The sequence below is a fragment of the Daldinia vernicosa genome (assembly GCF_022497035.1).
Source record: "Daldinia vernicosa strain CBS 139.73 unplaced genomic scaffold F5Y00scaffold_2, whole genome shotgun sequence".
NCBI lineage: Eukaryota > Fungi > Ascomycota > Sordariomycetes > Xylariales > Hypoxylaceae > Daldinia > Daldinia vernicosa.
In genome coordinates this window covers 805,499-828,828 of record NW_025953918.1, presented here as the reverse complement: position 1 = coordinate 828,828, position 23,330 = coordinate 805,499, and the positions used below count along the sequence as shown (strand labels likewise).

Here is a 23,330-nt window from a genome sequence, read left to right as displayed (position 1 = left end):
TGTTTTCTTCGTCGACCAACAATGCCTCATATTCTACGGAGACATGTGCAAAACAAAGGTTCTGTACTGGACAACGACATCTTGCTGATCTCACGGCATCGTAATCCTAGCGCTAATATCCACCTAGGCTTGACTCAGCCTTATACTTAACTAGGTAAAAAAGGACCAATCGTTTCGCATCCGTCTTTGGTAAACTTGAGCCGCAACCTACTCTATATTCTTAACCTTGCCGGCTTGTGCCAAGATTATGGATATGACAAACTACCTTAGGTCTCTAAGGTATGTTATGACCATTATGAGAACTCGCTGGCCCTACGGGAGCCTACTGAACACAAAGAATATCGTAGCCGGGGCACAGTATCCATTTCGAGATGTTTGATCACTTCGATCGGCCGCCTCAAGTTTTGCCTACGCCCACCGAACACGTCATGCCCGTATTGGCCCCGCCACGTCGATGTCTATCCGTCCCGCTTTTAGGGCCATGAGAAGCTTCCGGGCCGTTATATCTGCCTTCGGAGTCCGTACTGAGTCAAATATGTCGACTCATCCTCAAGTCTGCTAATCTTGGACCTACCAATGCCCTGGGGAATAGAGTAACCCTTGACCAATTTTTATGGCATACAATAAAATAACCTAGGAATACCTATTTGTTTGAAGTCGATAGAAACGAGAGACATGGCGCTGTCGCCCTGGCAGCTGTGCTTCCACGCGGACCTCAAGTGCCGTGTGAGGGCTTGCAACAATAGGAGGGTTATGGGCAACACGGCATCTTCTCTTTATTGCCGACATCACGCTTGTACCGTGTGCCTCAAGTTTAAGACGTGTTTAAAGCGTGGTCATGGAGAGGAGAAGATTTGTCATCACCGTGAGTTCTGCCCCCGTTCTTTACCCCTTATAAGACAGGTATAAAGAAATGGAGGAGAGGAAGATCAAACGGAGGGGGGGAGATCCTAATAGGGTCATTCTTCTGGAAGACTCGAATAAGCAGATCGCCGACACGGTTTACCTCCTATTCTTAGATCGTTGCTGCAAATACGTCGAAGCAGGCCGAAGGTGCCACTGCCCAAGAAAGGGGCAAAATCCAAGTTTCCCTTTTTGCGCAGAGAAACGTTGGTCTCACCCTCACTATTTAATTTACCTCCTTACAAAATACATTTGCAAATCCTTCTTAAATCTAGCGTTTTGCACTAACAACCGGTTATTCTAGACGGCTGTGCCCTCACCGAATGTAAGGAACCACGCTGTCCAAGGAAGAGCTCGCCATATTGTAATAAACATGCCTGCAGCATCAAGGATTGCGACCAGCCGCGGCAGAGTCCGGGTCTCGTACGTAGTGCCAAACTCTTTATCCCACTTTCCATGATTTCGAGACTATGATTGCTTTATGGGGTTTATCACTTTTACGATATATCGATATTCCCTAGATCCCCTTTCCAGCAAAGGCATTGGTTATTGATCTATCGTCGTAGTGCTGCCGCCAACACACATGCCACGGCCGGGGATGTATAAACTGTATTAACAACGACTCTTCATCCTCTCCGCCTCCGGGCCAGGGTCTCCCATACTACTGCCACGGCCACCAAGTATGCCAAGCAGACGGGTGCGAGTCCCTCGTATTCCACGACATCTCGCACCGGCCAGTCAAATACTGCTTTCGGCACTTCTGCGCAGCATCGGCGACATGCGAAGGGCAGCGTGTAGAAGGCGACGGGGCGCAGGCCGTAAGTTTTACCTGACCTACCTGGAATTAACTTCCCCCCTTTCTTCTCTACCAGCACAAGATAAACCAACCTCTAACTACCAACCACGTATGCTAGTGCCGCGACCACTCCTGCGCTCTCCATCCAACTTGTCCCAAGCCCCGCGTGGATGTAACCCGGGGTCTCTTCTGCGAAGACCACGAGTGCGCGGACCCCGCGTGCCGGAAGCAGACGTACGACGGCGGCGGCGGCGTCGTGGGGAGCAAGTGGTGCGCGGACCACATGTGCATGGCGGCGTTACTGCGACAGGCGGACTGCGTGAATCGGCGCGAGGGCACGGCGGTGAATCCGCTGTACTGTTCTGACCACGGACCTTACGCGCATCATCTGCACCCCGGCTTACACCATCAACATAACCGTTGCCGCTGTCGGGGAAGTAACTGTCGAGGTGGGCTATGTTTCCGGGCCACGGCGGCAGTGATAGCGGGGGGTAGTAACGGAGGAGGAGGAGGGATTTGCGAGTGTCATTGTGGTGGGGATGATGATGAAGATGGCGGCGATGACGATGATGATAGTATTACGGATCATGGAGACGGGTGTGGAGGAGGAGGGGGAGGTGGTGGTGGGAGCGGCGTAGGGGTGGGAATAGAAGGTTGTGACTGCGGTGGTGGTAAGAAGAGATAGTGAAGCTGAGGTTAGAAGACATGTTGAATAAATAGACCGCTAGCTAGCCAAGTTCTTACTTTAACTGACTGCTACTCAGCTCTTATTCCTATTGCACATGTAGTTGACCTTGTCTGGCTTGGATTACTTCTAGAATGGTTAATCGGTGATGACTTGCAAGCATTACCCTCAACCCTCCATATTCAAATAGAGCACTCACTGTAGGTAGCATATTATAATAAATAGACTGCGAAGAAAACAACCCGAGGAACGCCGGTGCTTAAGCAATTGGACTCACTTCGCGTATATTGGATGAATGAGGATATAATCATATATTCCCTGCGTAAACTCGTCAGAAAATGACCGGTACTCTGCTAATTCCCTTAATAATACAATTCCCATAACCTATGATTCCCACAAGGCCACGTGTAGCCCATAACCAACAAACACCGTATCTAATAACCATGTAATCCTATCGCAGTGTAAAGCAAGTTAAGTGTGTGTAGCATGATGGCATCTCATTACATCATTTTACACTCTTTTTCTTTTTCTTTGCCCCCTCCTGCCGAGGAGGTATTTCCAGTAGGAACAGGGGGTGTACTCTGGCGTCTCCTCCCTGGTGTACTAGGTCCAGCGCTGTTCTGCCCACTCAATGCAGATCTTCCTCTAGGAGTTGCGCTCGGACTACTTGGACTACTCTCTGGATGGCTCGGATGCCCTGCGGGTGGCACGTACGGGGTCGACTTGGAAGCTTGCTCATAACTTGGTGGTGCATCGTCCGCGTGTTCATCTCCGGGCCGGTGGGTTGTCGAAGCCGGCGGAATTAAGGACCTAACTTGCTGTACCGGCCTTCCTCGACTCGCCACCGTGCTTGTTGATTGGTTAGCCGAGCTAGTCCTAGCTGGCGGCAATGGAGCATTGCTGCCCCTAGCAATAGAACCACGTTGATTGTGACCTCCGCGGGTTGGGGCACCTTGCCGGCCTTGCTGCTCGATAAATTGCTCAGACAGTTGACTCTCACGACGGCGAGCTGCTTGTTCTGCGCGATGTCGTTCCTCTTCTTCTTCTTGTAACTGTAAAGCTAAAGCCAAATCTCGATCTTCCTGCTCATGTTTCGGTGAAACAGACGTGCTAGGATCCGGTTCGCTAACCCGGCTATTCCGTGATCGCCGATTACTAACTGTTTGCCATCCGTTCCCGTGAGAATTGCTACTTGAGCCTCCCTCTCCATTCCAGGCACCTGTAATACTTCCGGATGATCGTTGGTGCTGAGGCCCTCCAACTATGCGGAAATCGCCGGAAAAAAACTCAGTCCGTTCGCCGCGGACATCTACTAGTGACTCCCAAACGATCTCATCGTGTGTATAATACCCTGCATCTGTTACCAAGGTAAATAATCTTTTCGTCTGGGGATGTCGGTATAGAGTAGAAAAGTGGTCATTCCGAAACAGGATTGACACCGTCCCAGGTCGAATAGCTTTTGTAATCACCTCGAGGCCCCATGGAGTGAGTTGTGTTGCCGAGGTACTAAGAAAAGATTTTATGATGATGATGTCTTGGTACAGCTGCTGCTCCTGCTCAGTCAGGCCCATCTCGGAATTGCTGAGCTTGTCTTCGAGTTCTTCTTCTCGAAACAATATGCTCTGCGCATCATCGTATGAAGATGCTTGTCTGGTGAAGGAATCGTATACCGGGTCATCCTTCGGTGGTAACCAGCCGTGTATCAAGGGGATGGAAAACGTAGCATAGAGCCTCATGTCTCGCGTATTTTCAAAGGTCCCTGGGGTAAGATTTTCGTGGGTTGATTTTTGGATATGCAAGGGAGAAGACTCAGAACTCGGGATAAACCGTGGATTGACGTTCATACCGGTGTGGAGACCTTTAAGAAATGCATATAGTTCCGTCATATCTGGCAAGGACACCTCCGGGTTGGTATGTCGGTGGGTCATAAGCTCATCGACCACAGCTTCAAGGAGGAAATTCAAACTAATTTGTTCGCGAGATCTTAGAGTCTCGACAAGATTCGAATTCGTCTGGTTAGCAGGCGTCGTCAGGGTAAGCGCATTCACGAGCGCAACCAGAGGACAAGGGCCATTAGCGTTTTGTACAAGTATAGGCGACCTACGAGGATTCTTAGCCGCCGTAGCATCAATCCAGTTGATATTTTTAATCTGGTATGTTTCCGATTTATTTGTAGCGCCTGGTGACTGCTTTCTGGGTGGCTGTGGTGGCGGTACTTCGGTCGACGCTCGCCGCGGTGGTAACATCGGTGGCACCTCTGTAGCAGTTACCCTTAGAGGAGCTGTCGTCGTAGGAGCCGTTTCTTCCTTTGGTCTTTCGCCATCTGCATCCATGAAGTTCTCCCAAGTACTTTGCTTGGATAGAGTCCCCGGGCCCGGTTCTGGTATTGGCTCATGGTCAATTAGATTCCAGCCGTCGACGGTCTCTGAGTGTACGTGTGACCCTTGTAACTCCGGTTGTTTACCCTTATTACTAGGCCCAAGATCATCCCAGGCATGCTGGTCATCGAGCATTTCTTCCGCCTCTCGGGACCTCTCTGGCATTGGTTGTAGCGGAGGATTTGGAGACGTATCTACCCATGGTTGAGATTCCCCCCCAGTATGTAAAGGCAGTAGGGCGGGGGAATTTGACACAGGTCCTGTAGAAGTCTCTCTCGAAGGCAAACCCGAGTCCCACACATTGCTCTTAGACTCCTGATCGGGTAGGGGCGGTACTGGCTGTAAAGGATTAGAGGGCCTAGAATCACCAAGCGCCGGCTGCCAGGGATTTGTATTCGTTTCGGGTTCGGAAATGTGTAGTTGAGATAATGCGCCTGTGGGCACAGAAGTAAGTGGGGGCGCCGAAGGAGGATTCGCAGACGTTGCCGATGATTCTTGGCTATCTTGATTATCTTGAATAGCCGGGTTGGCCTGCACTGGCTTCCGTTTGAAAGGATTCGTTTCGAATCGCGTACCTCCTGGCCACAGAGCTTTTGGCATTTCATCTAGTTTAACTTTAGGCTCTGTTACAGGATCGGCGCCGTTATTTTTATCGCGATCATCCCAGGGATTTGCTTCGTCAGGACGATAGGTAGCTCCAGGTTGAAGGGCGTGGGGTATATCCTGTGATGTATTATGGCTCCCCGAAGCCGCAGGGTTTGTGTCACTGTGGTGAGATATTACGGGATCCTCCCTCGCCCACGCTCTGGCTGATTCTGATTCGGAATCGCTAGGAGGCCACAGTTCCTGTCTTACACCTTGTATGCTAACCGCGGGTGGAGGTGTATTGGTGTTCGCCGAGGAACTGTCAGGAAGCGGCTTTCGTGCGACCATGGTGTTATTTCGGCCAAGTTAATACGGCCGAGTTGGCTATCTCCCAGACAATCTCGGGTCAAAGTTGACAAAGTTGATTGATAGACGGTTCGAGCAGGTAATCTCGCTAATATGGAATATGGAATGGTTAACTAATAATCATAAAGCTCGAGATTGCGTCATCACCGTTATGATCGCATAGGTAGAATGGTTGCGCCAGTGAGGGAAGAATTTGAAAAAGCTCTCGGAGTAAGACTTCAATCAGAGAATACAAGCTTAAGGGTTGCAAGGGCTTTATATATCGTTTCTAGTGTTTATATCTTAAGAGGCCGATCAAAGCGAATAGGTAGTAGAACTGAGAGTTCGGCGCTCGGTACTTTAGCGGTTTGAGTTAAATCTGAAGCAAACGGCTAGCAAATGATGCAACGTCACTAGAAAAGAGCTGATTCGTTAGTGTAGGCAGACACTACCTACATAGGTTTAGGTAGGTAGGAACCAGACGATCTTGGCAATCAAGAGGTACGAATAGTGGCGGTGGCGCATAGCTAAGCTCGGTCGTCAGCTACCTACTACCTAACCTTTAAGCCATGAGTATTTACAAACTCAGCCACACTTAGCACGGCGCTTTTTAACCGTGACAACTTACAAGGTTCCAGGCTTGGGTAAATACTACCTAATGTACCTGGTTGCCTGGTATGAATTCATTAGATTTAACCTATTTTAGCCCTCGGTAACATTTCTCCCCATTTGAACAATCTCAACATTCAAGTTTTCAATATATTCGATACGCACTATTAAACTCTCTGACTTGTCTATCTTCTACCAACGCAAGCACTTACATACGCTCCCCGCGTTCCATCAGAGTGGAGTGTGGGGTTCAGGGGGTTACTACATACACTATGTATGTGATATGTATCTGATCCATTATGTGCATGCATGTAATGACATAACTACACTAACCTTAGGTGGGCAAAGCAAGGCAAGACAAGGCAAAGTAAAACAAGACGACCTATTCAGAATAGGCAGTGTCGGACATTCAATTTCGCCATCTTCCGATCAGACATCAGACCATCCTTATTTCGGATACCAATTTCATGTTACATCGATGAAATCACTTAATGATAAATGATACATACCTATAGTAATATTCATCCTCTAAAATCCCCTCTCCGATGTGTTCACGAGGCTAGCTTCAGAATCCCATATCTCATTTAGTAACAAACTACTCATCTCAGATATTCGAATCGCTCTTGATCGCGAAGCTACTCACCATGGCCATTGTTCAAGATTGGCTCCCAGCTAGCCAAGAAAACTACGAGAAAATCCTATTTTGGTGGAAACTTTACCCTCTGGTAGGTTTGTGTCGTCCGGCTCTTCCATGTAGCAGTACTAATTTTTCACTCAGTTGGCATCTTTCCAATGGATTACTTCGTGGTATGGCATGGGGAAAACCTCAGTTCAGAGCAAGTTCAATCTGCCTGGACGAATTGCCTGGGCCACGATGGAGGTTCCCGGCTTTACCACTCTCTTATATATTATGAGCACGCTTCCAGCTAAACACGGCATTGAGGACCTACCGTGGCAGAACAAAGTCCTCGCTGGCCTCTTCGTTATTCATTACACTTACCGTGCCGTTATCTTCCCTATCATCCAGCCGTCTATGTCTCCCATCCACGTGCTTGTCTGGAGTAATGCTATCATCTTCCAACTATGCAACGCCACCTGCATAGGCAGCTGGCTAGCAGCCTATGGCCCAACCACCCAGGAAGAATGGAAAGCCCAGAACTGGTCTGTTCTGCAATTCTCAGTCGGTCTTGTCCTCTTCTACGTTGGACTCGCTGCAAACTACTTCTCCGACGAGGAATTACGCGAGATACGCCGAAGTGAACTTCGACGCCAGGCAAAATTGAAGCATCAGGGCAAAACCGTCGAAAAGCATTACGAAGTTCCACAGAATGGGCTGTTCAAGTATATGCTTTATCCCCACTACTTCATGGAATGGGTCGAGTGGCTCGGATACTGGATCGCCGCCGGCATCTCCTGCACCCCTGCGAGGTCCTTCTTAATTAACGAATTTTTCGCCATGCTACCCCGCGCTGTATCTGGTGGGAAATGGTATAAGGAAAAGTTCGGCGATGATAAAATTAAGGGAAAATACGTCATTATTCCCGGAATCTACTAATAGCGGTGCGCGTCATTTAATCCGAGGCCCTTCAATTAGGACCTTCTCGGGGCATATAGCTACTACCTAGGAGGTTACCTAGGAGGTAGGTGTACATATCATATACTGATTTGCAAGCGTTCAGAACAGTTCAAGAATAGCACGATGTTTTAACTTTAAAAACTCTCTATCATTAATCAGTTGCAACCCCCGCAATATTTCTTAAATTTATACCTATATCATTTATAATCGATACGCTTCCTTCTATGCCTCCGTACTAACTTAATACCTTACCTTGGATACCAATGACACAATATGATTCTTTCTGAATAACTATGTCTTTATGCAAACCCACCTTGAATATTGTTGTACAATTATGCCGCTAGCTTCAGAATACAGCCGAGTTGTTATTCAACAATAACAATGATTGCAAAATCTAGGAAAACTATAAGAAGCAAGAAGTATCCCGTCGAAGTTGAAAAAAAGAAAAAAGAAAATATAACTTCGTATGAATATTAATCTCATACTGCACCAACCTCCTTCACTCTTGGAATCAATCTACCCCAAAAACATAGAGTTGAATCGCAATCATGTCTGTAACAATTCATGTAATTCGCCACGCCCAAGGCCCTCACAATGTAACAGTCCAGGCTCGTATGACGCCCGACCCCCATCTCACCGCAGAGGGGCTGCAGCAATGTGCACGTGTGCAACAAACATTTCCTTTCGCCATTGACGCTATTATTTCATCGCCGCAAAGACGAACTATTCAAACTGCTTTAATTTGTTTTGGAAGTTTTGTCGCTGGTGGATTACGCCCTCAATTACTCGCGGATCTACAAGAGCCTGGTAACCTTCCGTGCAATGTGGGAGTGGATCTTAAAACACTCGAACAGGAGTACGGACCCATAATCAATACAGATAATCTTGACGATCATTGGTACCGAACAACTACAGCATTGTCTTCAGACCCAACGCAAATTGCAGAGCGCGCCCAGCGAGCGAGAAGGGTTATTCGAGAACGTGCCGTGTCCATGCTCCAGAGCGTAGAAGGCCAACCTGGTAACCATGACATACACATCGCTGTTGTTACTCACTCAATATTTATACCATTTTTAACTGGTGACTACTCCGGTGGAACAAGATTCTTCCGCAATGCGGAATGGCGGTCGTACACGTTCAGTGACTTAAAAGGAACTGATGATATTGCTGCGCTTGTAGAAACTGACCAAAGTCTCCAACGACGCGGAGCTACGAGGCCGCAGCCAACTCAAAACGTAGCCGGCCGGAATGCCATAATAAGCCGCGTACTCGATAGGGCTGAGCGAAAATCAAGCCTGTTACCACCAGCTCCCCAAGCACCATAAATAACATGAATTTCTACATCCCGATTGTGCTAGGATGGACATCTTTGGTTGGCGCTTCTGATGATGATGGCGAGCTCCAAATCCCATAAATCTCCTAAGGCCGTTAGATACTAATATGACTGATGTCGCTGAGTTTTAACGAGAAAAAGGCGGGATTAGCCATACCTTGATAGTTATCCTCTAGCTAAGGAACTCTAGAATAAAAAACAAAATAAAAAACCTGATTTGGGCGTTAGTACAGCTTTGAATCTCTTGGTAGTTTACCTGATATGCCCAGTCTAATTTTCAGAGGCTGACCTCCACGTGAATCGTTAAAATTTCCACCTTTATCCTAACAAACGTAATTAAGCTTATAATCCAGAAATGAGATCCAATAGTAATCATAATGGAGATTACCTATCCCGGTTCCTATATCTCTGCTTGAACCCGAAGGGTGTTTATAACTAACTAGTAAGTAGATGTGAATGGTGTCGACTTTTCCCAACGAAAAGTTTTATATTATTAACTAAAGTGCTAGTAAAAGTATAAATTCCGCTTGTTAACGAGGAACCGTGAGTCTATCTTAGATTAGAATAAAGGTTTTTGTATTGGATATTCTAATGGTTTAAGGATCTAATGAAGTTATAATAAACTTATTAATGTTCCCGTTAACTAAGTTCTTTGAGATGTAACTCGGTAAAGACAATAAAACTATAGTTATTGCTTTACACTTGTCGTTAGTTATTGTCTTTATAGTCTACTTAGGCATGTTTCAGCTCATTGAAACTCGACTCATAATCCGGCTATAAGGTAGGTATAGAATTAGAATACAAAGCTATGGTAGCGATAGTGAAGTAGCTTCTTGTCGCACGCCGACTTCGCTATGAGCAGTTTACAAAAACCCATCTAGTTACCATAGTTCTTAATGGAATGGTAAAACTCTCGCTTTCGGGCAGTTTAAGAGTCTATTTTAGAATTTCTGCCCAACTTGATTGATTACTACCCTCTTCCCGATGAATGTTGTTTTGATCGGACCAATGGCAACGCTCTTTTGATCTAAAATCCGACATCGGTAACATGTGATTGGTTCTTTTTAAATCGGATTCACGTTAAACCGATCCACTGTAACCTTTTCTTGATCGTTGTGAGGCCCCTGTTATATTTCAAAAAGTGCAAATGACTCCACAATCCGAACGATACCCGGCTACGGGAATAGCCTTGGGGATGTCAACAAATGCATAAACGAGCCATCATCGATGGGTTATCGCCTTAAAATGAGCCAATCATCGTTATTGAGCTTGTCTTGTCGCACTCGAGTTACCCCACACCCACACCGTCTGCCGTACATCGCGGCTCCAGAAACCTGGGAAGATGGTGTTGAGTGGGGATACTTACCGATCAGAGCCGACACATATGTAGAAATAATTACCAGGGTTACAATTAACAAATCATTCAGAAAATAGTGGTACTGTACATTATTTTCAGTTGACTTTGCCCCTGTCAGAGAAATACAAGGGTCATCACTAATACACAATTCCCGAAGTGTCGGTATGAAAGTAAACACTATCCATATTCCCAGGGTAATAGACCTGACGAAGCCTATAATGGAATTCAGGACTCAATTATACTTTGTTGGACTATTGGAGAGTATCCGTTTTTGTTCCTTAGATACTTGGGGGTCTAAGTGACTGTTGAAGGGCGTGGGCTTCTTGTTCTCACCGCAATAATTAATGTAGGATATGCATTGTTACCAAGTTCGGTAAGATGATCGTCACGGTGCGTGCGCCCTTCGCGTCCGGCGTCGCCATGCGTCGGCATTATAGAAAAATCGCGGCCCATAAAAACTTCGGTCAACCCTTTCCGTGGCCGCAATTCCCGCCGGTCAAGTTTTTCTGTTTGTTATAGGTATCAAACTCTCGTCTCTATAGCTAAACCTTTTAGCCTCTACTACCTACCCCTAGAGTCTTCCAACATTGACAACTTCGCCAGCGGAACCTTCAGGCCATCCCGTTCCGGTTATGACAGATCCAAGCGCAACACAGACAGGTCTCAGGCCGCAACTAGACCACGTGGCTACGAATGCCTCTTCGCCGAGTTATAGGAGCATCCGCAGGCTTGACAGCGGTCTAAATCATTTCGCAGAACTTGTTCAGAGTATCAGTAATCAAGATGTGGAAGCCAGATACAAGGTAGAAGAAGAAGACAACAGAGTACCGACGGACGATACGCCAGACCCAAGCCAGTTCCAAGGTTCCGAAGGAAAAACGATCATATCATGGGAGGTTAACGACAAAGAAAATCCCTACAATTGGTCTCTAGTCAGTATATTCCCCCTTGAGTTATGCTCTGTTTTGGCGACGCTAACCCCATTCATAGGGGCGGAAGACCTTCATTGTCACATCGTCAATGGCTACGGTTGCCAATAGCACCTTGGGCAGTTCTCTGCCAAGTATGGCTATCCCTTATATGACAAAAGAATGGGGAGTTACTAATCAAACACAATTTGTCCTTCCAATATCTACGTATCTCCTAGGCTATGTGTTTGGGCCCATTTTCTGTGAGTGAATCTCAATGGCGCCTCCCCACCACGCGAGAGGATCTTGTTATCTAACCTCTCGTTCTCAGGGGGGCCGCTAAGCGAACATCTTGGACGCCGAAATATCTCTACGGGATGCTTCATAATGTACGTAATCTGGACTCTGGCCTGTGCCCTCGCTCCGAATTGGCCAGCGATGCTTGTATTTCGATTTTTCGTGGGAGCATGTGCCAGCGCGCCGATTGCAGTAGTCAGTGGGATTCTGGCGGACTTATTTAATGATCCAGTCACACGTGGTCGAGCTATGGCATGCTTTATGGCCGTGAGTATCTAATCCGAATATGTACCTTTGCTGGCCTAGAGCTGATTCCTATTTGAAGATGACTGCCTTAGGGCCCCTATTAGCTCCAATCATATCCGGTTTCTGCTCGACAAGTATCGGTTGGCGATGGACCTTCTGGATCGGCCTTATGATTGCTGGAGTGACGTTAATAATGGCATTTTTCCTCCCCGAGACTTACGCGCCGGTTCTCCTTAGCCAAAGGGCGGCAAAAATTCGAAAGGCAGACCCTAAAGCCCAGGTTTACTCCGCTTCAGAGCTTGAGCCGCATGACTATAAACAGCTGTTCACCAGAGTCTTAACACGGCCCATCCGTATGATATTAACCGAACTTATTGTGACAGCGACGTGTCTCTATCTTTCATTAGTCTACACAATCTTTTATATGTCATTTCAAGCGTTCCCAATTATATTCCAGGATATTTATGGTCTATCTCCTGGAGTCACTGGTTTATGCTACCTGCCCGTTGGTGTCGGTGCACTTCTTTCCGTCCCTATATTCTTCGGGTATGATCGCATAGTTTTTAACGCCAAAGCCCGTGGTACTCCATGGTCACAGGTGGAGGAATATCGTCGGGTCCCATTAGCATGTTTGGGAGGACCCTTATTTGCGATATCCTTATTCTGGCTTGGATGGTCATCGCGAACAAACGTGCCATTTGTTGTGCCAATGCTAGCTGGTATTCCTTTTGGCGGAGGTTATAGTATGTGCATTCCCAATTCTCATAATTGTCCCACTGCCAATATTCTATCCCATTAAGCATAAAGGATAAGGAAATGAGACAGCCTCTATGGTCCACGGCCACGTTTATGGTTTCGGAATATGGACATTGCTAACTTCAATCATCACAGTGTTGATATTCATGGCACTGCTGAACTACCTCACAGATGCTTATGAGATCTTCGCAGCGAGCGCGAATGCAGCTGCTAGTTCTTGCCGCTCTGTATTCGCAGTTGTTCTTCCGCTAGCGACAACACCTATGTTCGCGCGGTTAGGAGTCAGTGGGGCCTGCAGTTTACTCGGGGGTTTGAGTCTACTTATGTCCGTTATACCTTTTATCTTTATCTGGAAGGGTGAGGATATTCGAGCAAGATCTAAATTTTGCATCGCGTTGAAAGAACGAAAGCTTGAGATGGAGCGGAAGAATGAGGAGGAGAGACAGAAGAAAGCCAGGGTGCTTGGTAATAACGGCGTTGCAGATGAAAAGGAGATTGAAGTCTAAGAGGTAGGTAGGTACCTAATACAGCTAATACTACCCAAGATATAGTATGTACATATAATTAGAACTTCTAACTACCTTGTCGGAAACCCCCTCCGGCGGAATAAGAGTGGCCCTTGATAGATACTAAGGAAGCTTATTAGGTAAATAGTAATATAACTATTAGTTTGTATGAAAAGGAAATCCTGTAAGACGGAATTCTAAACTAGAAAGGTTGGACCATACCACTTCTAACTACCTATCTACCTAATTAATTTCACCTTGAAGCCTACTTCTACGAATTATATCCATTGTTATTCATCAAGGGATTTCTTACTACTATGAATACCCCTTTTTTCTTTTTGGCTCGCCCGCTCCATTCTAACCCTTGGTCGTAAGGTAAGCAGTGCTTTCAACTAAGAATCGATAGCGAGCCCATCTGATTCTGGAGGTCCTCGATACACTGTAGCGAGTATACCGTGTTAGTATTATGATTGTAGGAAGAGTGCCTGAAAGGGTGGTCGAAATGCTTACCTTTCCGAGCATATATGGCATACCATATCGCGCTAAGAACCATAAATCCAACGAAGACTACAATCGCGTAGTTCATATTAACCTCGGTGACCGGCAAGACGGTAGGCATAGAAAACAATACTACTTCGAAAACAATCCAAAGTATCGCGAGCAAATTAACCACCAATCCTAAGTATTTCCCCATGGTCCACTTGGCGCTATTGACTTCCTTGCGATTATGAAATAGTGATATAGCAATAGGTATCCCGTAAGATACGGCAAGGGATATAACGCCAACTGACACAAAGGCAAGAAATGCCGATGAAGATCCCAGGTTGATTAGTCCAAGGAGCATCTCAATGAGCGTAGTAAGCACAAGTGCCCAGATCGGCGTGCCGTGGCGTTCGTCTATCTTCGACCAGAGGCGAGCAAGTGGAATGGCATTGTCCCGTGCGAAGGCCCACGTACATCTCGATGCCGCACAAGTAATGGAGATTGAGCAGAATAAGGTGATTATAAGGACAAGTAAAGTAAGAGCGAGTCCACCTCCAGGCGACCCCATGACTTTTCCAAAGATATACGGCAATGCTTGGCCTACTGGCGCTGTGATTACATCTGCCAAGTCGGGCAATGTTGCGCATAGGGGAATTATCTGGTCATATGAATGTACTTAGTAAAGTTTTATACCTAGGTAGGCATATATAAGGTGTCTAATGGCCGTTATATTCGCCTAATATTCATAGACTGTTGAATTGAGAAGGTGGGTACTTACAAAGAATAACCCAGCAATACCACCAACCGGTATGCAAAGAGATATCGCGTTTGGTAGCTTAACCGTGGGATCACCGCATTCCTCTGCCATTGACGAGATCATCCCAATAGCCGAAAACCTGGATTGCCATGAGCTTGCAATGTTCGCAAAGATCAAAAGAGAAAGCTATCGTAACTCGAGAAAGATGATTAAACAAACTCACGTATAGGCCGAAGGTAAGATCCCAATCCAAAACGAAAAGCCGTCCCAGCCAGAGAGCGACGTATCGTAATGCCCCTATGGACGAAGTTCTCAGTATATCTTCCTCCATAGCACTGTGCATAGATTTCCTACCAAAGTGTAGCTGGGAGAATGTCTGCCGACATCTGCTTTTACGGAGAGGCAGATGCAAGTAACGACGATGCTAATGGCTGTAAATATAGCACATATCGTGTCGACTAGTGGGAGAATTTTATTGCCATAGGCAACTAAAAAGAACGTAAGAATACACACGGCATAGAAGATAAGCAAGAGTTGCCAGGCCTCTATAGTGAAGTCTGGCATGTACAATGACACTGCCGCAGCCAGCATAGACGCGAACCCAAAGTTGACCGACAGAGTGATGGTCCAATTTCCGATAAGCCATGTCCAGCCGGAGATGAAGGAGAGACCTGTCCGATATCTCGGGCTAGCGAGCTGGAAGCTCCAATAATAAGGGCCTGCTGACGTCGGATATCGAGAGGCCAGTTCGCCTAGTGATAGAGCGATGCATTCGCCGAGGATTAAAACCACAATCCATCCGAGAAACATTGGCAGTTGGCCTGACAACTAAGCGTTAATATGAGGACGGACATGTAACGCGATGATTAGCCACTCACCACCGCCATAGATAGCGCTGATTAGAGGACCGCCGAAGCCATATGGTATCTGGATATATTTCAGATATCTACCCAAGTTAATTATTCGATTGGTTTAGACTTACGGCAGCGATCGCTAAGGATTGGAATAATAAAGTAAACATGGATCGGTTGCGTCGTAGCTCTGGCTTGTAGCCAAGCATCGTGAGGTTTTGTACATCATGTATCGTTCCGAGTTGCGTATGTCCCTGTTCGAAATCCACGACGCTGGGCAAGCCAGCCTGGGGAATCTTTTCCTTGATAGAACTCATTATGATATACGATCAAGTCCACTTATTAGGTCTACTTGACTGGGGGTGGGGGTGGGAGGATGTTATGAGAACTTGAAGTTGAGAAACACAAGATCTTAATCATCAGGTTGCTATCACGGAAATATACCTACCTTTATAGGTACCTAAGGCATTTAAGCTGCTCATTTCAGCTTATCTACCTCAGGCGCAATAGGCGCATAGCTTCAAGCCATTCGCGGAGGTTCGGAGTCTATAGATAAGCACAATAGAAGTATTATTCACTTAACTATTCCTGGTGAAGATGGCCAGTTTGTCTGAGAGGCATTGCTTTATGTCTTGGCATCGCCCGCCCTTATCATTGCTATAGTAACCTGTGGTAACAGCAGGAGTAACAGTTAGATAGATAACGCCCCTGGAGATGAATGTAATACATATGACGTATTTGAATCTGATAGATAGGGAGAACAGCGTCAAAATAAGTGCCGATTTTGTAAGTACTAACATACCAGGAGTCTCACTCTCTTATCCACATAACTCAGCGAAATACTCGAGAATATCTTTATGGCTTATATTAAAATGAAATTTAGAGCCAATTTCATACTAGTAGGATTTTTTATAATTGTTTTGCTTAATATATTCCGAGAGAACGTTTTATAAAGGTATTCCCTTTGTTAGGCACTTATTTTGACGCCGTTCTGATAGGAGGTAGGTATCTGATAAAGCTACCGCTTAAGTACAGGGCTGTCACGTGAGAGCGAGCGACGCACTAGTACCTATTACAGTAAAATTAGAGAGTTCAGGTCACCTGACAGGGCTGACTAATCTGACATCCTGTTTACCTGTACCTGTAGCATCATCCTTCTTATTTAATCTAATATCTGCTAAACTCTACTGCCGAGTCTTTAAGAGTAGTGGGAAGTAGACAGGGTCTCTTCGGCTCTTTAGAGCGTCTAAGAAAGCAATAACAAATTTCGAGATCCCCAGAGGCTTCGCCCGATATATCCACTCCGTTAATGACAATTCCTCTATAGCGTCGCCCTCTTGGTCTTCAAAGTGCTGCCTTAGCTTCCGCCAGGCGATCCTCTGTCCGCTAGGGTGATGAATAAACCTCACCCACTTCCCTTCGTCCGAAAGTTGTGGTGTGACCATGACATGGAGAAAAATGCTATCGGCAACGTCCCCTACTGGTGCGTAGTCGACAAAACCCTCGACCTTCTCCAGGGTCGGAATGGCCTTTAGCGTTTTGCTATACTTCAAAAGCGTATTTGCTATTTCCGTCGGCGGTGCCCCTTCACCGACTACTGAGCATGCCCGATAAACCCTTACTGGGAGCCCAAACTGCTCTGCTAGGGCCTCAAGATATCGCTCGCACGCCCACTTCGCTGCCATCAAGCCATCTGATCCATCCACTGGGGGGTAAAAGCGCGAGACCGAGATTTCACCAGCGGTCGTCTGGCCAGTAAACAGAATGACGCGATTAGTGGATACGAAATGAATTGGAATCTTGCGTGGTAGCGCTAGACGGGCAAGGTATTTCGTCGCGCCCAGTGTTTGCGGGCGGAGCGATTCGTAGGAATTCAGAAAGGACCCTTCGCCGCCAGCATGAATAATAACATCGACTTCGCGTGATAATGCCCCGGCTTCGGCTTCGAGCAGGCCCAGAGTCGGCATGGCGAGGTTGCCTACGTACGTCCGTACTTTGGCGTACTCGGGTAAATCTGTTGTTGGCTTGAACGCGTCTATCTTCGGTACGCCGATGCAGTGCACTACGGAGATGGAGCTGTCCCGTACCAATCTACGCAGGATAGCACCCCCTAGAAATCCCGTCGATCCTGTCAATAGCATCACTTTACCCTTGGACCGTGATTGTGGCGCCACGACTTGTTCTAATGTTTCTGGCAGCTTCGCGGATATATCGGTCTCACTATCCCAGTCTACGAGAATTTTCGATAGGTTGAGAGCAGAATCGGAGTAATTAACGTTTTCCTGCTCGGTTGAAAGTGGCGAGCCCTTCTCTTCATCATCCTCCCGGACTTTGTCTTGCGTACACTGCGAATCGATTCTTGATGCCATACTGCTGAGTGTATTCTGTAGAAACATGTCTACCAGAGGAATTTCAACACCAAAGTTTTCTCGAACAAGTACTTGAAGTTTCATGAGAAGTATTGAACTACCCCCGACGTGAAAAAAGCCAGTGTCCCTTCCAACGTGCGATACATCGATCACGTCCGGGAGTGATTCCATCCATAGACTTTTGAGCCGCAACTCTGTCGCTGATAGGGGAACTCGCTGTTCTGATTCGCTAGGCGCCGGGAGTGGGATAGAATCAAGGGCTTTCCTATCCCTCTTTCCGTTGATAGTAGTAGGAAGATGGTGTAGTGGAATCATCATGGCCGGAGACATGTATAGTGGTAGGGGCAGTTCTGAGGATAGTTGCTTCAGGTATCCTATGGTATCGCTAGGCGAGGAATCCAGAGAAAAGACAACAAAGGCGATGAGGAAGGGAGGATCACCCCTGGTAGTTACCATTGCATCAACTAAGAACCCTTGCGCTGTACGAAGAATGGTGTTTGCTACATCGTCGAGATCAATACGGAAGCCCCTAAACTTGATCTGCGTGTCAGAAGCTGAGCGGCCGAGGAATATAATGGATCCGTCGGCAAGAAGACGACCTCTATCCCCGCTTCGGTACATCCGGACCCAGTCATTTGTTTTGTCTTCGGTGAAAGCGAAGGGATTGGAGACGAACTTCTCTCCGGTAAGTCTATCGTCATTAATGTATCCAAGAGTCACGGTGGGCCCCGCGATGCAGATTTCCCCTGGAAACCCAACGGGAACGGGCCTCAGGCAATCGTCAACAATAAAGATAGACACATTCAGTAATGGCCGCCCTATTGAAGGATACTCTTCGACTGAGTTAGACTGGCTGTCGTTGTAAGGCACATTCGTGCTCGAGAAAAAAACAAGCTTCCATTGGCCCAAACCAATTGGTAAGAGTGACGCCCGGTAAACCTAACCGGTGGAAGTCGTGCTTGAGCTGAGACGTCATGTTCTCTCCTGCAGAACAGGCAAGCCTCCAGCGAGAGCATTTCTTCAGATAGCGGCTCCCATAGCACAGTAGGGTAGAATACTCAGAGGGAGTGGCCAATGTGAGGGTGATGTTTTCGGAAGCCATTAATTTCGATATTTCAACTGAATGTCCTTTGATCGACTGAGGCACGACGACCAGTGTTCCGCCCTTTGCAAAGGCAATGAATATCTGGTACAGTGAAACATCAAATCCCAGGGAGCTCTGCTGTAGCACTATCTCCTTTGGGCGAACCTCATTATTTTCCATGAGCCCGTACGTGCTATTCATAATATTGGCTTGCGATAGCAGTACTCCCTTGGGAATACCAGTGGAGCCACTAGTATAGATTGCGACGGCGGGTATGTCCGCTCGAGAGCAAGCTGCTGTCGCCAGATAGTCACCTCCACCCAGGGAGAACAAGTTGAGTGCTTTCGTTTGGTGCCCACTCAGCGATAGCGCTGTTTTCAGCGTATTCGCCTGGCAAAGGATCAGAGGCGGACGAAAGTCTTCAACCATGAAGGCTAGACGGGCTGGCGGATTTTGAACATCAAGTGGTACATATATAGCACCTAGCCGCAGTATTGCTAGTATTGCGGCCATGGCGTCGCTCGAGGGCTCGAGGAGAACCGCTACATAGGTACCAATGGCCATCCCCGCGGCCGAGAGATCAGTGGCGATAGCATTGCTCCGATTGGCAAGCTGAGCATATGTATAGACATTTCCATAGCCGTCTTTAACGGCGATATCACTAGGACTGCTTTGTGCCGTTACTTCCACACAGCGAGTGATGGTTTCTGGGAACTCAAATCGCTTCTGTCGGCTCCTACCTACTTGCACTTCCAATAGTGCATCGGAGGGGCTGAAAGGACTGGAGTCATCCAAGCACTGTTGTGGGTTGTGGCAGATTTGATCCAGTAGATGGATATAACTCTGGACTAGCAAGTTGCAAGCATCGCTGGTGTACAAATCGTCCCGCACCGTAAGGGATAGGAAACAGCTGTCCTGCGTAGGCTCTGTAATCGTAAAATGGAGGTCATAGGAATATCTGACTTCGTTTACTGCTCGATGTCGCAGCTCACAATCACCGAGGGATGTCTGCCGAAGCGCCCCCATGCGATAGTTCACCAGGACTTGGAATAGAGGAGTGTGAGTTAGCGACCTCGTTATGTTCAGGTCTTCTAACAAGACGTCGAATGGTAGTCTTGAATGGGCCAGCGCCGCGTATACCTTGCGAGCGATGGTCTGGGCAGTTGCTTCAAAGGTTTGCGCCGAATTTCCGCGGTAGAGGCGCAGAGGAAGGAGGTTCAAGAAGAGACCAAGTGCATCGAGATACTTCCCGTCCGTCCTATTCGCGTCGAGTATGCCAATACAGAGGTCATCGGCGTCTATAAAGCTAAAGAGTAACGTTTGTATCGCGACGAGATGTACGTGAAAAGGGGTTATATGAAGCTGCCTACTCAGCTGCTTAATTTTCACTGCAAGCTGCTCGGAGATCCGCGAATTAGTTGTGTATACGCCGTAGGTTTCGGAGGCACAGCGTGAGCGGACGCGAGAGAAGGGTAAGAGAGGCAAAGGGCTTGGTAAGGTAGAGAACTCGTCCCTCCAGAACGCTAGGTCATCCGCCAGCCCTCCCCTCTCAATCTGAAGCCTCTGATCCATGGCAAAGTCCACGTATTGGACGGTTCGCGGTATCAAGGGTATCATTCGGTAAGCTGTGTCCAAGTCTTGAAGGAACAAGGAAAAGCTCAATCCGTCCATAATGATATGATGATAGCCAAATACGACCATGCTCCAAGATGGCGTCTGAGATAAAAGCGTAGCACGGAACACATCCCCCTTTTCCAAGTCGAACACGGAGTTTCTCATGCTATCAAATTCCTCTTGTGCGTCGGCATCGCTGGATATCTGCCTGTGTTCCAGAACTACTGGAGACTCTCTAAGGATGCCTTGCATGCCGCTCCCCGTTTCAGTCTGCGTGAAAAAGCATGTTCGAAATGGTTGGTGGTGGGACACAGTGGTTTGGAAGGCTTTCTTGAACCGCGGTATGTCTAAGGGGCCTTATGATATTGTAGAGAAGAACTACATTATATCTCGTAGGGTCTCCACTATAGGTCCTCATGAACCAGAACCTAGATTGGGCGAAGGACATGTGCTCTATCCTCTCAAAATTCGAAGATGCTTCTTGCGGGGAAAGGTCTGAATGCAGCGGAGCTGGCGACGGCGATGGTGGGCAAGCAGCATCTCCTGGAGAATCTGATACCGTCAAGACCCGAGGCCCAGCGGAGAGTTGGGCGGAGACGACGTAGTCATCATCCCCCTGGACTGAATCTTGAGTGATACGCTGCACAGGGAGTGAAACTGGACGCAGATGCGTTGCCTCTGCGATTTCTTTCTGGAGCTTCCCATCTTGCTTCATTCCGAGTACTATGTCTTCACCGCCTTCGCCACCAGGACGACCTTTCGCATCCTCTACGTTTTCATTCGACTATATCCCTATTAGCTCAACGTTGTACTCTAAGGCCCAAGATAGGGGTGCAAAATAAAAGGTAGGGTTACATAATCTTCGGATTGCGGTCGGCTCGTCAAGAGCGCCGAGTGGAGAGACAGGTCAGTCGTCGAGTTGTCTTGGGAAGCGGTATGATCCGTAACATGGTTGTCATCGATGGAACTCATAGGGCGGACATCTTTTTGAAGACTTAGCTTTTGGTATCGAGCCATCGCTGTTCGGAAGTTGAACTTACTGGCGTTTCCCGGGTCAGGAGTAGAGAGGCTTGCAATAACAAAACGACATAGTTCGGTGATTGTGTCGCCACTTAGTAGTTTCAGAACTGGTACATCGACCTTAACCTCCATGATAAACCACGATCTGATCTCAATAGCGATTAGTGAGTCAACTCCTAGGTGAACCAGGGAGGCGTGTTCGTCGATATTGTCGGTGCTCAGCTGTAAGATACTGGCTAGTCTTGAGGAAAATCCTTCTTGAAGTATTCTGGCAGCATCTGCTGAATTTGCAGCGTTGGCAAGCTGTTTGCCCACGTGCACAACATCAGCTCCGCCCTGCTGCTCCAATATGTCATCCTCTTCGAGGATGAAATGTGAGAACCTTGGATTGTAATACCACGTTGGTCTGTTATCTGCATTAATAGAACCTAGAACGCTTTCCAGACCTGTGATGATTTCTGGCTGATGCCCAGGGTTGGGGCGTCCCGCTTGGATAGCCTCGAGAAACATGGCGTGAAAGTCTGGTTCGGTAATCGGTAAGCAGTGATTCATTCTGCGTAGGTACTCCTCCAGGGCCGGGCCAGCACGAGAAACATAGCCGACCTCTGTAAGCATGCCAATGTCGAGTACCGATGCTGCAAAGCCTCGGCGTCTTCTCTGGGTAGCAATACCCGCCATAAACATATTGGCGGCGGCATAGTTGAACTGGCCGCGGTACCCGGCAGCAGCAGAGACAGACGAGAGCAAGATGAAAAAGTCGAGGTTTTTATCCCGAAAGAGCTCATCAAGGTTTATCGTCCCGTCGACTTTTGGTCTTAAAACATCGGTTAGCGAGCTGAAGGTCATGTCAACGAATATTGAGTCGGAAAGAACCATTGCTCCATTAACCACTCCAGCGATAGGAGGCATCTGGCTGGAGATTTCGGAGCAGACGGATAACAACGCTTGTTTGCTCGCGACATCCATTTGAAAGACTTTGATATTAGCACCCATGCTCTGCATCTCTTCGAGCCATACCCGGCCTATGTTAGCATGCCGGCTTGTCAATACCATGTTCCGAGCGCCATTAAGAATCATCCAGCGGCAAAGGGATTGTCCAAGATCCCCCGTCAAGCCGACTAACAGATAAGTTTTATCGTGAGAGAAGTAATATCTCGGCTCCAGTGGGTTGATGGTTACCGAATAAGTCCCTTCCCGAGTCCAGTCGACGACGCAGAATGAGGAATTCTCTGCGGCGACGGGAACAACTACCATCCATTGTTATTGTCAACGGGAAGATTGTCAACAGCTCGCAGGACTACAAAGAACGGCGATGTCGTGCAATTGCCGCTGCGGCCCTCCATAGCAGGCCAGACTGTTTATCTATCGTACCCAACAAACTCGGGAGCAGAATTAACTAAGAATACAACGTAGAACGGAATCAGCTTCGAGCAGAATGGGAACGGCACTCCCCTGCAAGTGTCAAACGACGAACATACGGTTCAGGTGGATGCCAATGGTATGGCTAGCTTTATGCTACGAGACTCAGAAGCTGTAGCCGCAAGTACCGGCTGGAAGTCAAGCGGTGATATAGAAAAGCAAGCGTCGTCTGAAGCGGCGTCCTGCTTGACAGTGCCCGGGAAATCGTCAGGGGTCGGGAGTCCGGCTGGACCCACACCTTCCGCCGGCACTAGTGAAAATGACGACTCCAAAAAGTCCGGGCTGCGGGGCCTTATATACTAGCGAAATTTACATCCGAGTGTCTTATCCCGATAGTTTTTGTACTGATAGTTGTAATTTGATGTCAGAAGTTAAGATTATCTGCTATCGAGCGGATGGATTTAAGAGCTAATACATATATGCAACCGCCTAAATAACGTAAGTTTACGATGT

General features: G+C 47.5%; 7 protein-coding genes across 7 annotated transcripts; 4 read left to right on the top strand and 3 right to left on the bottom strand.

Moving 5' to 3' along the window:
• Window positions 1-913: 913 nt before the first annotated feature.
• Window positions 914-2,588, top strand: F5Y00DRAFT_257199 (uncharacterized protein; the record flags this gene model as incomplete). The annotated part of the gene is made up of 5 exons (XM_048010522.1): window positions 914-1,109; window positions 1,208-1,326; window positions 1,470-1,721; window positions 1,818-2,370; window positions 2,464-2,588. The coding sequence occupies 5 exons, from the start codon at window positions 914-916 to the stop codon at window positions 2,586-2,588; spliced, it is 1,245 nt and encodes a 414-aa protein (XP_047869828.1).
• Window positions 2,589-2,676: 88 nt separating this feature from the next.
• On the bottom strand, window positions 2,677-6,051 carry F5Y00DRAFT_223943 (uncharacterized protein). Its single transcript, XM_048005932.1, has one exon. The coding sequence runs from the start codon at window positions 5,693-5,695 to the stop codon at window positions 2,885-2,887; it is 2,811 nt and encodes a 936-aa protein (XP_047869827.1). The 5' UTR covers window positions 5,696-6,051; the 3' UTR covers window positions 2,677-2,884.
• Window positions 6,052-6,252: 201 nt separating this feature from the next.
• On the top strand, window positions 6,253-8,191 carry F5Y00DRAFT_223941 (3-oxo-5-alpha-steroid 4-dehydrogenase). Its single transcript, XM_048005931.1, has 2 exons — window positions 6,253-7,026; window positions 7,080-8,191. Exons 1-2 carry the CDS (start codon window positions 6,946-6,948, stop codon window positions 7,854-7,856), a joined length of 858 nt encoding a protein of 285 aa, XP_047869826.1. The 5' UTR covers window positions 6,253-6,945; the 3' UTR covers window positions 7,857-8,191.
• Window positions 8,192-8,370: 179 nt separating this feature from the next.
• On the top strand, window positions 8,371-9,422 carry F5Y00DRAFT_269253 (histidine phosphatase superfamily). The gene has a single exon (XM_048012410.1). It carries the CDS (start codon window positions 8,426-8,428, stop codon window positions 9,200-9,202), a length of 777 nt encoding a protein of 258 aa, XP_047869825.1. The 5' UTR covers window positions 8,371-8,425; the 3' UTR covers window positions 9,203-9,422.
• A 1,301-nt stretch (window positions 9,423-10,723) lies between these two features.
• F5Y00DRAFT_223938 (MFS general substrate transporter) lies at window positions 10,724-13,354 on the top strand. Its single transcript, XM_048005930.1, has 6 exons — window positions 10,724-11,086; window positions 11,171-11,499; window positions 11,558-11,738; window positions 11,807-12,039; window positions 12,098-12,761; window positions 12,910-13,354. The coding sequence occupies exons 2-6, from the start codon at window positions 11,200-11,202 to the stop codon at window positions 13,278-13,280; spliced, it is 1,749 nt and encodes a 582-aa protein (XP_047869824.1). The 5' UTR covers window positions 10,724-11,086; window positions 11,171-11,199; the 3' UTR covers window positions 13,281-13,354.
• A 4-nt stretch (window positions 13,355-13,358) lies between these two features.
• On the bottom strand, window positions 13,359-15,864 carry F5Y00DRAFT_223935 (amino acid transporter). The gene is made up of 7 exons (XM_048005929.1): window positions 15,503-15,864; window positions 15,399-15,447; window positions 14,875-15,341; window positions 14,744-14,817; window positions 14,542-14,659; window positions 13,791-14,421; window positions 13,359-13,719 (listed from the first exon to the last, which is right to left on the bottom strand). The coding sequence occupies exons 1-7, from the start codon at window positions 15,686-15,688 to the stop codon at window positions 13,673-13,675; spliced, it is 1,572 nt and encodes a 523-aa protein (XP_047869823.1). The 5' UTR covers window positions 15,689-15,864; the 3' UTR covers window positions 13,359-13,672.
• A 683-nt stretch (window positions 15,865-16,547) lies between these two features.
• Window positions 16,548-22,843, bottom strand: F5Y00DRAFT_269249 (uncharacterized protein). Its single transcript, XM_048012409.1, has 4 exons — window positions 21,294-22,843; window positions 20,844-21,222; window positions 18,652-20,794; window positions 16,548-18,593 (listed from the first exon to the last, which is right to left on the bottom strand). Exons 1-4 carry the CDS (start codon window positions 22,710-22,712, stop codon window positions 16,556-16,558), a joined length of 5,979 nt encoding a protein of 1,992 aa, XP_047869822.1. The 5' UTR covers window positions 22,713-22,843; the 3' UTR covers window positions 16,548-16,555.
• Between the last annotated feature and the right edge of the window lie 487 nt (window positions 22,844-23,330).

Coding starts and splice junctions, on each gene's coding strand:
- F5Y00DRAFT_223943 (XM_048005932.1), bottom strand. CDS start 5,695: ATGGTCGCACGAAAGCCGCTTCCTGACAGTTCCTCGGCGAACACCAAT.
- F5Y00DRAFT_223941 (XM_048005931.1), top strand. CDS start 6,946: ATGGCCATTGTTCAAGATTGGCTCCCAGCTAGCCAAGAAAACTACGAG. Junction 7,027..7,079: donor GGTGGAAACTTTACCCTCTG/GTAGGTTTGTGT, acceptor TTTTTCACTCAG/TTGGCATCTTTCCAATGGAT.
- F5Y00DRAFT_269253 (XM_048012410.1), top strand. CDS start 8,426: ATGTCTGTAACAATTCATGTAATTCGCCACGCCCAAGGCCCTCACAAT.
- F5Y00DRAFT_223938 (XM_048005930.1), top strand. CDS start 11,200: ATGACAGATCCAAGCGCAACACAGACAGGTCTCAGGCCGCAACTAGAC. Junction 12,040..12,097: donor CTATGGCATGCTTTATGGCC/GTGAGTATCTAA, acceptor TCCTATTTGAAG/ATGACTGCCTTAGGGCCCCT. Junction 12,762..12,909: donor TCCTTTTGGCGGAGGTTATA/GTATGTGCATTC, acceptor CAATCATCACAG/TGTTGATATTCATGGCACTG.
- F5Y00DRAFT_223935 (XM_048005929.1), bottom strand. CDS start 15,688: ATGAGTTCTATCAAGGAAAAGATTCCCCAGGCTGGCTTGCCCAGCGTC. Junction 15,448..15,502: donor AATCCTTAGCGATCGCTGCC/GTAAGTCTAAAC, acceptor AAATATATCCAG/ATACCATATGGCTTCGGCGG. Junction 14,818..14,874: donor ATTCTCCCAGCTACACTTTG/GTAGGAAATCTA, acceptor CTTCGTCCATAG/GGGCATTACGATACGTCGCT.
- F5Y00DRAFT_269249 (XM_048012409.1), bottom strand. CDS start 22,712: ATGGTAGTTGTTCCCGTCGCCGCAGAGAATTCCTCATTCTGCGTCGTC. Junction 21,223..21,293: donor GACCGCAATCCGAAGATTAT/GTAACCCTACCT, acceptor ATAGGGATATAG/TCGAATGAAAACGTAGAGGA. Junction 18,594..18,651: donor GGCGTCACTCTTACCAATTG/GTTTGGGCCAAT, acceptor TTACAACGACAG/CCAGTCTAACTCAGTCGAAG.